The sequence below is a fragment of the Brachyhypopomus gauderio genome, chromosome 14 (assembly GCF_052324685.1).
Source record: "Brachyhypopomus gauderio isolate BG-103 chromosome 14, BGAUD_0.2, whole genome shotgun sequence".
In the NCBI taxonomy this organism is placed as follows: domain Eukaryota; kingdom Metazoa; phylum Chordata; class Actinopteri; order Gymnotiformes; family Hypopomidae; genus Brachyhypopomus; species Brachyhypopomus gauderio.
This window is the reverse complement of record NC_135224.1, coordinates 20,161,927-20,177,411: the sequence shown is the minus strand read 5'-3', so window position 1 is coordinate 20,177,411 and position 15,485 is coordinate 20,161,927. Positions and strand designations below refer to the sequence as shown.

Genomic DNA, 15,485 nt, shown 5'->3' with positions numbered 1-15,485 from the left:
TCTCTCTCTCTCTCTCTCTCTCTCTCTCTCTCTCTCTCCTTTTTGACTTAACAAGGACACTGCATCGTTCCCCCAACAACGGCGGCGGACTGAAGGAGAACGCCTCTCCCTGCGCCCCCGTCCCTGTGTCACCACGCGGGAGTCTGAATTATGCCGCCTCTCCTCATACGCGCGGCGATTTATCCGCGCCTGGGTAATGCCGGGCTTTCAGGGAAAAGGCCGACATAAATCTCAGCCTGTTTTTTTCCACATTCCTGCGTTTATTTGTCACTGTTTCGTTTTTGTTGCTGCTCCCTGCAGTCTGCCCCTTCTAACTTCACCCCCCCCTCTCTCCCTCTCTCTCTCTCTCTCTCTTTCTCTCTCTCTCCTTCTCTCCTGATAGATGCGGGCATACAGATTTTGGAGAGGCTCTGTGTCTCTTAGATGCCACTATGAAATGAGGTTCGGAGCCAAACAAAACCCCCGTCACACCCCAATAAATGCCTCTCCCACCATCCTCTCACACCAAACAACCACAGCCACCACAGGCACTTGTGGAGTATTGGTGTTTTATCCAATAGTTTAGTCCTTATGTCATAATTCATACTCGTTTTAGGTTTTAACATAAGTTTTGCCATGAATTGACAGATCTTATCTGTAAACAATACACAGTCAACACGAGGACAATTGAAGTAACAACAGATTTGCTTAGTGATTTGTGGTGAATAGTGAAACTACACAGAACTGCTCACTAATATATTTATAATCTGCCTTGATTTAATCTCCACTAAGCTCAACTCAGCACCTTTGGGCTGAATTATTGATAATAATGATAATAAATAAATAAAGATGGTGCGCGTGTAGAGTATACCGGTAGGCGTTACTGTTCTCTTCTCTTCCACCATGTGATGAAGTTCTTACACTACGAGTCATAAAAGGTTTATCATAACATTTGAATAAGAGGGGGGATTCGGGAAACGTGGTGTGCAAGTGTTCGGTTATTCCACATACTGGGATTATGATCATTAAAAAACTATAACCTCCAGCGGGAATGTAAATGAGGGCGAATATCGACAGATATTCCCAGGTGAGCCATTGAAGAACTCCATATTCATACTGGCTCAAGGGACTCAGTTATGATTGTGAGATTCTCACCATGCCGCACACAACTTGAGGGTAATTGGATTACTTTGCGGGAGGCAGGAGGCGGTAAGGGGGGGGGGGGGGGGGGGGGTCGGACACAAGCGAAACTATTAAGATTCGTTCATGTTACTGACCAATCAAGCGTCCTGTTAAACCGCACACATAGACCCACAAACGGTGTAGTAATACCATGAATACAGAACACACAGATATGTGGCATCGGGTAAATTGTTGTGAAATAAGAAGTTATGGAAGTGATACGGAGCAGGTCCTTATGAAAGCATGGAGGAGAAAGAATGGCTTCACGTCTTCTCTCCAACGCTTAACCTACGGCTGAATCTCACACACCTTCTACTTTAATGACAACGTGCACCTGTGTGCATTAAGCAGCACAAACCACGAACACAACATGCTTCAAATGATAAATCCGCATTTAAACTATTCCATGAAATGAAACTAATCGAGAACAGTCAAGTCGATGGGCAAACTTGGTTTCAGGAGGGACAGATTTAGTGAAATGCGTCCCCGGCGTGCGTAAGGTGGGCGACCCAGAACATCTCCATCCTGAGGATCGTGAAGACGAGCCGATCAAACACCTCCGGCGTGTAAAAGCGTGTGTTTCTGCGCCGATCCCAAGTTCCTCGTTTCTACTCACCCTTTCCAGCAGAGATGCCGCACTCCACGAACACCCCCAGAACGAGCGCGAGCGCAATCGCGAGCATCTTCATAATGGGAGGCCAATAAAAACCCCACAACGACCTCTTCCTCGTCTTGATCTTCCTCGTCTTGATCTCACTCGTCCTCTCGTCCCTAACGTCTCCTAAGGATGCGGACCGAAGTGTGGAGAAGTCCCAGCGCTGGGAGGTGGGACGAGCGCTCGCGGCAACGCGGTGTGTGTGTGTGTGTGTGTGACTACGAGGCGCGCGAGGTAAAACGGGACCGGATCGCCGCACCTTGGGATCCAGCGCCTACGTCACTCGTAGATCCATTAATATTAACACGCGTTCGTGCGTTAAGACGTGCGGCTTGAGCGAAGAGGTTAAGATCATTTCGTCTTAAATGGTCGTGTGGGGGTATTTTGACTCAGTAAGCATCTGTAAAAGTGAGGAAATCCTTTATTAATATTCATGATTTTTTAAATATCTAAATGATGCGTTAGTTAGCCTGCGTAATGGGATGCTAACTGGTTTAATATGTGGCTGAATGTAGTTTGCTGAAAAAAAGTAAGCTATGTTGTCTAGCACAAACATCGTTGAAGCAATACAGATGTTACGGTTTTAATACTGATGTCATTTTAAAATTAAGACACTGACTCATCTAATCACTTTAGGCACAGACAAACTTTAGTTCATTATGCTTGCATACATGGCTATAATAACCTATATAATAACCTATATAATAACCTATGCCTTCAGCCAATGATGTTTCAAGAGAAAATGTATTTAACCTTTCATATCAGGGTGTAAACTTTTTCTAAAAAAAATGTAACTATAGCTTAATTATTTACTTATTTTCTTTCTTTATTTATTTTAGTTTATTTATGTGTATGTTGTTCTTCTGAGTAATTGTTACGTTTTAATCAATTTTCACAAACCATTCAACCACTCCTCCGTGAAATGCCTCTGTGTAACCACGACAAGCAATCTGTCCCACAGGCCAAGACTCTTTCAAAGAAAACGTGTATTTACTTCAGCAAAAACAGCTTCCATTGTATGTTCCACTGATTCCACTGAATCTTTTGAGCAGAGAGTGTCCGGCCACTGATGTACAAACATGTCATATAGACGTATCGTCAGGCTGAAAGACCTTTACCGAGGACTCGTGTATGATATCGAGACTTCCCTCCACCAACACAGAGCAGCTAGCTCTCCTAGGAACCGCCCCGGAGGGAGTAATGCTAACGATATCAAACACCCCTCCCGTCTATGAGGCAAACACGAAACCTACAGTTGCACAGGATAAAAAAAACAAACCAGGTGAGATCAAAAGACGTTTTGCAACGTCAGTGTGTAACGAACGGTAGCAACGGAATGACATCGTATCAGAGATCATTCAGATTTTCAACCTCTTCTGTTATGTTTTCCTGGTTTTACCTGCTGGTTTTTCATAGTTAAATGTCAATTTTCAGAAAGCCCTTGGGGAATCTCTGCTAATCGCGTCGGTTTTCTGGGGAGACGTGGTTTAAAATGCCATATTATTATATTATTATTTCTCAATTCTTTATGAAACCTAATTTACCTGCATGGCTGCTAGATTGGAAAAAGCTATTCCCACAATTCCGTTCTAATCACTAGGCACGCCTGGTCTCGTGCAGACAATCTGTGGTGTCCATTTGCTGATGGTGAAGCCTCTTGTGCACTGAATATCAGCCAGAGAGATGAGGTGTCCGCTGGTCTAGAGGAAACTGCCACAAGATTCATTTTTAGTTGTTATTTTTCTTACTGGAGGCCCTGGGTTTCTTAAGTGAAGCTTTGGGTTGATCTGATGCTGCTGTCTGATGTTACAAATGTTGACAGTGTTACTACAAGTCCAGCAGATAAATGAACAGCAGTGACAAGATCCACAATGACATGATTTGTTTTTATGTTTTATTTACAGACGAGTGCTTCCATCGTAGAGGAGAGTAGGCAGGGCGGTGTTCTTCGTCATCAGAGAAACAGACAGCAGTAAAACGATGAGCTTTATTTTCATTATCATCAGCTTAATGCACTGCAGAGACAGACCTATCTCACAGGTCCTTAGAGGTGTATGAACAGGCAATAAACTGCACTGAAAGTTTCAGTTCCCTCCATCTGAGTCATTGATCTTTGAATACCATTTCCCTTGATGCATTCATATTCAATACTTCTCCACAAACCATTGCAGAAATATGTCTGAGCTATGCCTGTTACTATTATGAAGATATATAAATAATTCATTCTCATTCTATTTAAAATCTTATGAGAGCAATCTGTTCAAATGAAGTCTAAAGTTCTCTATCACAGGAATAACTCATTTGGTTTCTATCATGGAGGCAATGCATCATTTGTGAATATATTCTTTAATTCTTAGATTCACACTTCCCCTAAGCCTGTTGTCGAGCTAGAATCTATCATTTTTGCCCATCCGTCTTCTGATTCCGTCTAGTCAGAACCACGGAGAGCTCCCCGCCGGCCGTTGTAGTACCACAAACTTTCCACTAGGGGTCAGCTTAAAGTCACCAGTGTGTAATAGAGTTGATACCCGCTCTTTGTATAAGAAAACAAAGAAGTGTAACTTTTTTAACATAAAGGCCTGCAGCACTGCAAGGATTGCTTATTTAATTGAATTTGTGAGTTTCTATTAAAAGTAATAATATAGCTTGTGTCTTGAGTCAGAAAGCCATTCTGAAAAAGAAAATTTAAAGACAGATAAATAACATATTCAAAGCTAAAATATTGCTGTCGAGATATAGAAATGTTATTTGCCGTCAAAATATTGTCGCAATAAACGACAAAAAATAATGAATTTCAGTGGCACTTGCACACAGTGAAAGGACCTGTAATTGTTTTGTAAGGTCTTGTAGAGAATATGACTCCAAGGACATATTAGTCTTGGAGCTGCAGGATGGATAATTACCATTCATTTCCTGCCAAATAGTTACACCCTAATTATGGCATTTTTTTCTCAAACAGTCTATTTTAATGGCCAAGAGTGACTATCATTATATTTCATATTTTAGGTGTTGCACAACAACATATGAAACGTGACATTACAGAAGGAGAACAGGCAGCTATACACATCCCCGGAGAACAACACTTCACATTTCCTTGAATCCTACACGCATGGAATGTTAAATAATTTCTAGAATATTATTTTTTATTATTAGGCTAAAATGTTATATACTAATATCTAACATTCATTTGGGAGACTGCACCGAAAGTTAAAAAAGAATAAACATTGTATGTTCCTCAAATAAATAAAAGTTTCATTTAATTTAAAACTGTCTATTCCTTAATCCTAAAGGCTACCATCATCTTTCAGAACTGTAGACAAACCATATTTATTTCATGAACACAAATACTATCCAAACAATGAGGGGGTCGGGGCTTAATTATTAATAGTAATATTTGGAATTATACTTTCAAATCTGGTAAATGTAATAGTCAGTAACTATTTTCTCTGATGGATCAACTTACCCCAACTCTTGGACCATTTTACCCCAGCACTCGGATCATCTTACCCCTAATATGGGCAAGTTGAACCACAAGACCCCTGCTATGTGGACCCCACATGTTTTGTTATCTGAGTTATAAACATTGCTAAAGATTCAGCCCATGACACACATCCTGCACTTGGCTATAGGTTGGCTTAAATAAAAAATAAAAAATCCCTACTGAAAAGATGAGATATATTTCTTCTCATTTGCTGTCAGTGTAGCTCATGTTTACGGCGGGACTCGGGGGGGGGGAGGTTTCAGGGGAACATTAAAACACCGTTACGCAGTGCACTGGACAGCTGAGCTTCTTGAGCTGCATACAGAGGTTATCTTGAACAGGGTCACCTTCGGGTTGTTGCAACACCTAAAGGTCGCAACACACAGCTTGTATAAGACTGTAGTAACATGCCTTGTATGGCAGCTGAGCCGTTGTGTGTACTAACGTGGCTGTACAGCCGGCTGGTTCACCCACGTGATGCAACATTCTGCACTAACCTTGTAATGGGCCTAAACAGGATAAGCCATCATATAGATATTTTAGTGAGTTGTTCGGCTAGCACACATCTTTAATTGATCCAGCCAGCTATGGAAAGCAGTTGACTTTCATTTTGTTGTCTTATTTTACGCACCACGTCTAAGACGTTTAAACAAACGTCTGTAAGTTCAGTAGGTTTAATTGACCATGGTTTGCAGTTTTCGGTCGTGTTGCTGGCCTGTGGCTCTTAAACCACCCACCAGCATATGAGGCTCTTTGAGCAACCAGGGACCACACACGCCAGTTTGTTAAACCATGAGATGTACTGGTTCAGTAACGGCCCGAGTAGCTCACCTGTCAGAGCAGGTAGCATCTGGTACTAGTAGCACAGAGACCTTGAGTTTGATTTTCAAGCAGAGCATGTACTGTCATCTTAATAAATATGTAACTCCGCCTGGGTAAGCGTGTCTGGCGAATGTAGGATTTTTGTTTTTCTATTATTAAAAGCCTGTAGTGTGTTACAAGAATGGATTCATTTTTTTTAAATTCAGCAGAATATTGTCAGCATCTCTGAAGATACAGCAAAGTGATGTTCTTACTTAGAAAGTTAAAAGAACCTTATCATTTTATTTGAATACATTGCTTTAGGCACTCTGGGGCCCAGAACAATAGGTTCAGAGATTTGCAGAGTGCCCTGTTCAATTGCATCATTTCTCGCCTTAGTGGTTCTACACTAAAGGTAGACTTTTTTTCTGCCATGAGTTACACCTCATCTGTAAACCCTTACTACAGAAGTCAACATCACCCCAAGTTAATGTGTGGGCACATATAGGCTGATCAGACATTTAAGGGACATTTTTGTTGAATCTACCGGTGCTTTTAAAGTCACTTTTTGCAGCCTGTGTCTTTGGACATTTCAGAAAAACGAGCGACAAAACCAGGTTTGACTTTTCCTGCTCGAATCTGCGACTGAATGCAGACTTGTGCAGGTCCTGCTGTGTTTTCAAAAGCAGCATGAAGTTTTCATGTTTTCTTTATCCAAGCTGTCATTTATCAAATAAACATTTTCCAATATTATAGTAGGCCTACATTGAATTGTCACGTTATATTGTTAAAATAACTTTGTTGATGGCTGCATTTGTCTTATTTCAATGACCTGGTGAAGGCTCTTAACATCACTAAAATAGTAACATGTTCTTGTAGGCATTTCTGTAATCATCTTAGATTGCTGTGGTTTCATGCACTTAGCCCTCCTGGTGTTAAAATGTATACAAGTAAAAAAAAAAAAAAAAAAAAAAAACATTCACTTTATACTTATAAAAAATATTTAAAAAACATTTATTCTTCAGTATAAATTATTTATGTTTAAAGCATTTCTAAACTTCTAAATCTTTTAAGAATTATTACCAGTTGTCTGTCCAGTATTATTAAATGGAGATAATATAGTCAAGACATCAAAATTGTAACATTCTAATGGGAGGGGCGTGACGCAAACGCAAGTTTTAAAGTATTGAAGGAAATAAAAGACGAACTAAACAGACAAAAATACCAAGGCACACTAGAACGCACGTAAGAGAAAACATACAAACGACTAAACAGCAAACAAAACCACCAAGAAACTGAACTAATAAAGAGCTAGGAAGAAGACCACAAAACACTAAACTGAAACGGAGAATGCATACAGGAGTAACACTAGACACCGAAGGAGTAAACTAGGAAGACACATACACAGCGCATTACGAAAACGCAAGGAGGTAACGAAGAGGGAAACAGCGACTAACGGGGGAAGCGAGATTAATAACAGGGCAAGGCTACAGACGAATAACTAAACCAGACGATACAAATTAGCGTTAAGCATAGAGGAAGGGAAACCGACAAACAATACAACTTTAAACTGGGACAGATTACACGGAGCGGGGAGGCAGGGCAACAAGAAAACATATATACATCAAAATCAGTGGAGACAAGGCAGAGAACATGAGCAGGAAAACAGAGAATAGGAGCGAGCAGGTAGAACACGAAGGGACTCACGTACAAACAATGACCGACACAGGAGTGAAACACCACGGGGATTAAATATCCACAGAAAACATGACGGTGAAACGAGACGCAGGTGGGAACAATGAGGGCAGGGGCGTGGCAGACAGAGGGAGAAACCATGGGAACGGGGAAACTAGGCGGGACCAGGGAGGAGGGAGGAGCTGGACGTGACAAAAATGAAGGGGTATTAATTGTAAGGCATTTATTGAGGCACCTCAAATCGTCTGTCTGCCTTCGTGATACTCACCAAATTTAATTGGTGTTCTGAAACCTACAGTAAAAAATGAACCGTACGATAACACAAATGAACCCTACAGTAACAAACGGAACCCTACAATAACAAAGTGGTTTTTAACAAACCAAATGTTTAATGTTTTGCTCATGTTGGGCTTTTATCCAAGAGCATGACGACCCGTACTTGTTATACCCCTCCTGAAAAAGACAAACTGCGTTAAATATTTACACTGGGTTAAACATTTACAAACCCATTCCAAATCTACATTTTTTTGGAATAATAATGGAGAAAGTGGTCTTCATACAAATGAGTGTTTTAAAAAATCTGTAGGTAGTTATTTTGACTTTGGTTTAGTGTGATTTAACTCTCGGTCAGGGTTTCAGATCAAGCTCAGCATCGAGTTGGTAGAGATTTGTAAAGATTCTCAGTGACATCTGTTTCCGTACAGATTCTGTAAAAAACACCAGCCCTTCCACATAGTGCTGCATTTGATAACATTGAACATTGATCACCAAACACTATTAGGTTTGAGAAAGAGTCTGGACTCTGGAGGAACAGTTCCAAACTGGTTTGGCTCATATATACATGACAGAAGCTACTTTATCACTATATGTACCAGAGCAGACACCTGTGACCTGTGACCTGTGACCTGTGATGACCTGTGACCTGTGGTGTGCCCCAGGCTTTGGTTTTTGAGACAGTTTTTTAAATGTATTAATGCTTCTGCTTAGCCATGTCGAAGACTGTGGAATATCTTACCAAAACTATGCAGACAATTTTTTTAATTTACTTAGCTCTCTCACAAATGACTGTTGTCTCAGTGACTCAGTACTTTGCACATGTTACAAACTGGATGTACAAAATATTCCAGCAGCTGGACAAATATTAAACTGAGATTATTTAGGAGAAATAACAATGAACATTGACTTCCTGCTGCCTGTTATAACCCTGGTTGCTTCAAATAAAACAAACTGGTTTGCAACCTGGGTGTTCGTGGGCTCTGATGAGGTTTTACCGTTCAGGTTAAGGCAATATGACATCATTATTCTACTATCTAAAACAATATTAACAAAACTAGAGATTTCTTCTCAAAATAAGATCTTGAGAGATTCATCCATGCTTTTTTTCCCAGCAGGGTTGATTTTTGTAATGGCACCTGTAACAGTCTTTCTTAAAAGACATTCAGATACATTTCAGTTCATTCAAAATGCTGCTGTCAGAGTTCAGAACAGATCATATTATCCTTACTCTTAAATCCTTACATTGGCTCCGAAAATGCTAAGGTACTGTTGTTTGTTTATAAATCTTGAATGTATCAGGGTCAGTGTATCTGTCTGACATGCTCAAACTACTCAATCCCAGCAGGCTTCAGGTCTCTGAGAGATCACCAGTTAATTGTGTCTTGGGGTCTCAACACTGCATCGGAAAAGCAGCGTTTTCCTTCTGTTAATCTCTTAGATGGAATCAGCTGACAGTGATGCTAAGAGGTTGATGTCTTCAGACGACGATTGCAAACCTGTCTGCCCCATCCTGTTCCAGTTAGACCTAAACCTGTCTGCCCCATCCTGTTCCAGTTAGACCTAAACCTGTCTGCCCCATCCTGCCCCAGTTAGACCTAAACCTGTCTGCCCCATCCTGCCCCAGTTAGACCTAAACCTGTCTGCCCCATCCTGCTCCAGTTAGACCTAAACCTGTCTGCCCCAACCTGCCCCAGTTAGACCTAAACCTGTCTGCCCCATCCTGCCCCAGTTAGACCTAAACCTGTCTGCCCCATCCTGCCCCAGTTAGACCTAAACCTGTCTGCCCCATCCTGCCCCAGTTAGACCTAAACCTGTCTGCCCCATCCTGCCCCAGTTAGACCTAAACCTGTCTGCCCCATCCTGCTCCAGTTAGACCTAAACCTGTCTGCCCCATCCTGCCCCAGTTAGACCCAAAACTTGGTTTGTAGCTCTCAGGGACAGTTTTACACAGATATCATCCAAACAATATTTAATCAAATGGATAAAGCACAAATAGATTTGATTACATAATGCTTATTTTGATTCCACAATTTTGATTTTGATTATTTATATATTGTTTCCCTGAAATGAACCTTTTTTGATTTCTGTGTTTATTTATTTTTTTTATGGAAATTCTTTTATCTGACTTTTTCCTCACTTTTTTTGACAAAATCCTTTGTGACATTAGGCATCACAGGATGGAGCGAGCCTTTTTCAATTCTTTAGTCTCTATGTAAAACACTTTGAATTGCCACCATGCATGAAAGGTGCTGTGTAAATACACAGTAGACTGGCCAGCGTGTGTTTGCTGTACTAATGTTCACATTGCCAAGCCTTCACTCACGATCTGTTCGCCTTCCTGCAGGTCTTTATCAGGTGGTGGGAGGAATTGTATCCCCAGTCAGCGATGGATATGCTAAACACCGTCTTGTTTCAGCAAAGCCCCACATGGCCATGGCTAGGTTATCTCTGCAGAGCTCTGATTGGACTGTCGTAGATGACTGGGAATGCCAGCTAGCTGATTGGACGGAGTCCGTGGTAACTATGAGGTAATCATTCCTCAAACGCCAGGTGGTCAGAGACAGAGGAGTTCTATGCTTGGCCAAAACTGCGTTTGAAAGTAACGTTTTGAGAAATATCTTTGAGTCACTTGAGCATGAAATTCGAACTGTTCAGTACAAAGTACTCCCAACATCTCCCAATTCCTCATTGAAATAGACACAGGATAATGTCGAATTATAGAAACAAACAACATTTATGCTGAAGGATTGAGAGAATTACTCAAGTGTGTCCTGCATTTAGATGTTTTGAATTGCACTACACTACGTTATAGCAGAGTGTGCTTAGATAGCATAGATATTCTGTATGTATTATTTTTGTGTGTATTATGAATAATGTTTTATGAAAGCAGCCATCGCCACGGTCAGGCATAAATGCCCCTGTAGTGTGTAGAACCAGTTTAAAGTTTTATTGAGTCATTAATATAGCCTGGATAACCTTGTTTGACCCCTTAACCCATCAGACAGTATATTCAGACAGACTGGTCTGATTACGGACACTAACCATTCCAGGTGCGTTTTCCCATGAGCGCAATGGCGTGGAACGCTTACGAAACTTGTCTCAGCACGGTTGTCTCAGCATGGTGGTCTCAGCACGGTTGTCTCAGCACGGTTGTCTCAGCACGGTTGACTCAGCACGGTTGTCTCAGCACGGCTGTCTCGGCACGGCTGTCTCAGCACGGTTGTCTCAGCACGGTGGTCTCAGCACGGTTGTCTCAGCACGGTGGTCTCAGCACGGCTGTCTCAGCACGGCTGTCTCAGCACGGTTGTCTCAGCACGGTGGTCTCAGCACGGTTGTCTCAGCACGGTTGACTCAGCACGGTTGTCTCAGCACGGTTGTCTCAGCACGGCTGTCTCAGCACGATTGTCTCAGCACGGCTGTCTCAGCACGGTTGTCTCAGCACGGTGGTCTCAGCACGGCTGTCTCAGCACGGTTGTCTCAGCACGGTGGTCTCAGCACGGTTGTCTCAGCACGGTTGTCTCAGCACGGTGGTCTCAGCACGGTTGTCTCAGCACGGTTGTCTCAGCACGGTTGACTCAGCACGGTTGTCTCAGCATGGTTAGCTAACTCTGATCCCAGCTGCAGAACCGTTCTGGTGAGATGGTCTAATGACGTAGGGCTTGGCTGATTGGTGAATTTACTTCCCGCAGATCGCCTACACAAATGAAGACGTCTTCTTAATGCGCCCTGTCTCATCAGCAATGTTCTGCATTCGACAGTGTCCTCTGCTGTTTTGCACAGATAAAAATAAAAAATAACCTAATAAAAAAGTCTCAGTGTTTTTCCCTCTCATCGGACACATGCAGTGACTGGAGTGAGAACCTGTAGCCACCACCACTTACCTACAGTAGCCTTGATATCCAGCACAACTCTTATGGGAGAAGAAATGGTAGCAGGTGTCAGGAGTCCAGAAAGGTGCAGGTCTGCCCCACATGGCCTGTTGGGCACTATAATCAGAAAAGAGGCTTCAGGGATTACACGGCATGTGGCCCGCCCCCCCAAACGAGCAGCCAGTCATGTGTGAGGTTGCTGTGTGCTGTGAAATCCCTGAGTGACTGTTCATTCTCATTTGAGGTCTCTGCGTAGCCATCGTCCATCGTGAGTTTCCAACACCACCATCTCACTCCGCTCTGTCCATGGCCCTCTCCTACGCCCATCAGCTCCTCTGTCTGCAATGACAGGCAACGCTTTCACCGGGCCTGCGCCAGGAACCCGCCCGAGAACCACACACACACCTAGAGCTCTCTCGGACTGGGCTGGCGCCATGGCAACTGCTGTCTCATTGATCCTGAGATGCCGGGGGGGGTGTAAGTTGGGGGGGGGGGGGGGGGGGTGATTGGATGGATCAGTGCTGTGTGAGCTGGTTCAACTCCTCCCGAATCCTCGTGCGTTGAATGTGGGCGGGGCTTTACACCACCAATGGTTGGCCTCTATATTGCTACCATCATTATTGACATTAGAGGATGTTGGTACCGTTCGTTGCATTTTAACGACCTCGTGGTGCAACGGTCGCGCGTCTGACTCCAGCTCAGAAGGTTGCGTGTTCAAATCACGCCGGGGTCGATTATGCTAAATTTCATTCGGGATCAGTAAAGTATCTACGTTTTGGTGGGTCTTTGTGTTAAAGGAAGTTACGTCATGCTGTGATGCACAGAACGTTGTGCACGTTGAGGGGCGTGGCCTTCGCATGTTCAGCCTTCGCCCACGTTTACGGGTGTTCGTTGTGCCTTGAAGTGTTGATCAGCTTGATCGTTGGAGGTTCTTTCACTTTCTTGTCTTTATATAATACTTACACGTCCTGCTATAGCTGGTAAGGCGCAAAGAGCACAACTCCAAGGTCACGAGTTTGATTCCCACGTAGCACAAATGCCGTCATAGTGGGAAATGCATGTAAGTCGCCCTGGATAAGAGCCACTGTCAAACTGAATTGAACTGAAGCTTCTATTGACATTGTACAGTACATGTTTATGTCACGTGTTTATACCTGGAGTGAATTGGCTCTAAATTTGTACTTACTCTAGTTATGCTAGCAGACACATTGCTACATGTTTATTCTTGCAGAGCACATTCATTGTGGTAATTGAACACAATTTTACCTGCAAATTAATTCCAGATTTTATTTCTAATCACAGTCGCTTTCTTGATTGCTTTCCACTCAAAGATTCACTTCTTTTTAAGATTCTGCTGCCCAAAATGGGATTTTGGTTCACTTGACTGATCCCATCTACCCCTGCTGAGATCTCATTTAACCAAGTTGATGAACAGACTCAGATAACTACATCAACATCTCACCTTCAATGGCTTTCTGTTTGTTTGTTTTTTCGTTTTTTAATTAATTTATTCAAAACATTAATGTATTCACTTCCAGCAAAGATCGAAGATATTTGAGACCACACATTTATCTTTGTGTGATACCAAACAAACACAGTCTAATAAAAAATAGTTCTCATTCACATAATCAGTGAAACCACAGCTGTAATCTTAAGAACAAAATGGGATTTATGACTGGCCACTAGTACGAGATTCAGAACACAATGAGTACAAAATACACTCTTTTCTATCTCACAGTTTTTTCCTATCTGTTATTGAACATAATTCAGTGACACCGAAATCCCATAACCATCCTCTCATAACCACAATAACTATGTGGTTTATATTCATGCTGCTTGTAAACCCACAGAAACTCTGGACTCCAGGCAGGGGGAACATCCCAGCAGTATCTGCAGCCTATGAGATCCGAGTCTGATTATTCCATGTTAAAGACCACTTATGGTTAGGTGGGGTGTTTGGGGGGAGGAGTGGATCACACAACGATCAGATGCCGACTCAAACCAGACATCAAGACGATCAGATGATGACTGAAACCAGACGTCAAGACGATCAGATGCCGATGGAAACCAGACGTCAGGACGTTCAGATGATGACTGAAACCAGACGTCAAGATGATCAGATGATGACTGAAACCAGACGTCAAGATGATCTGATGATGACTGAAACCAGACATCAAGACGTTCAAAATACGCCTGAAACCAGACGTCAAGATGATCAGATGATGACTGAAACCAGACGTCAATATGATCTGATGACGACTGAAACCAGACATCAAGACGTTCAGAATACGACTGAAACCAGACGTCAAGACGTTCAGATGATGACTGAAAACAGACGTCAAGATGATCTGATGATGACTGAAACCAGACATCAAGACGTTCAAAATACGACTGAAACCAGACGTCAAGATGATCTGATGATGACTGAAACCAGACATCAAGACGTTCAAAATACGACTGAAACCAGACGTCAAGATGATCAGATGATGACTGAAACCAGACGTCAATATGATCTGATGACGACTGAAACCAGACATCAAGACGTTCAGAATACGACTGAAACCAGACGTCAAGACGTTCAGATGATGACTGAAACCAGACGTCAAGATGTTCAGATGCCGACTGAAACCAGACGTCAAGATGATGAGATGATGACTGAAACCAGACATCAAGATGATCTGATTATGACTGAAACCAGACATCAAGATGATCAGATGACGACTGAAACCAGACGTCAAGACGTTCAGAATGCGACTGAAACCAGACGTCAAGATGTTCAGATGATGACTGAAACCAGACATCAAGACGTTCAAAATACGACTGAAACCAGACGTCAAGATGATCAGATGATGACTGAAACCAGACGTCAAGATGATCTGATGACGACTGAAACCAGACATCAAGACGTTCTGAATACGACTGAAACCAGACGTCAAGACGTTCAGATGATGACTGAAACCAGACGTCAAGACGTTCAGATGATGACTGAAACCAGACGTCAAGATGTTCAGATGCCGACTGAAACCAGACGTCAAGAAGATCAGGGGTGGGTTTCCCGAAACGTTCGTAGCGCTAAGTACTTCGTAACCTCGTATAAAACGTACGAGGTTAAGAAGTACTTAACACTACGAACGTTTCGGGAAACCCACCCCAGATGATGACTGAAACTAGACGTCAAGACGATCTGATGATGACTGAAACCAGACATCAAGACGATGAGATGCCGACTGAAACCAGACGTCAAGACGTTCAGAATATGACTGAAACCAGACGTCAAGACGTTCAGAGTACGACTGAAGATGTCAAGCCAATCAGATGACGACTGCTCTGTGTGCACACACTCTCTCTCTCTTCCTGCTGTCCCTTGTCTCCAGACACTGCTACAGCTGATTGGTGGAGGGACATGCCCACAGAGTTGCCTCCCTGCTCTGGTAAGCCCCTCCTCCCTCTTTCAGTCTCCCTCTGTCGTAGATTGCTGAGTTTAAGTGTCCTCCTGTCCCTGTGGCAGCTTCATTTGGGTGGAATTTGAAACCACTCACTAATGAGT

At 42.7% G+C, this 15,485-nt stretch overlaps 1 protein-coding gene and 1 non-coding gene across 2 annotated transcripts in view; one reads left to right on the top strand and one right to left on the bottom strand.

Annotated features, from left to right (window-relative positions):
* The window catches only part of clstn2a (calsyntenin 2a), a 176,847-nt gene extending 174,776 nt beyond the window's left edge, over nucleotides 1-2,071 (bottom strand). Inside the window, exon 1 of the mRNA XM_076972389.1 lies at nucleotides 1,778-2,071. Coding sequence (XP_076828504.1) covers nucleotides 1,778-1,850 — 73 coding nt within the window. The 5' untranslated portion in view covers nucleotides 1,851-2,071. The remainder of the gene's footprint in view (nucleotides 1-1,777) is intronic.
* Nucleotides 2,072-12,599: 10,528 nt separating this feature from the next.
* trnaw-cca (transfer RNA tryptophan (anticodon CCA)) lies at nucleotides 12,600-12,671 on the top strand. Its single transcript has one exon. It is a non-coding gene; the product is annotated as a tRNA-Trp (tRNA).
* The last annotated feature ends 2,814 nt before the right edge of the window (nucleotides 12,672-15,485 follow it).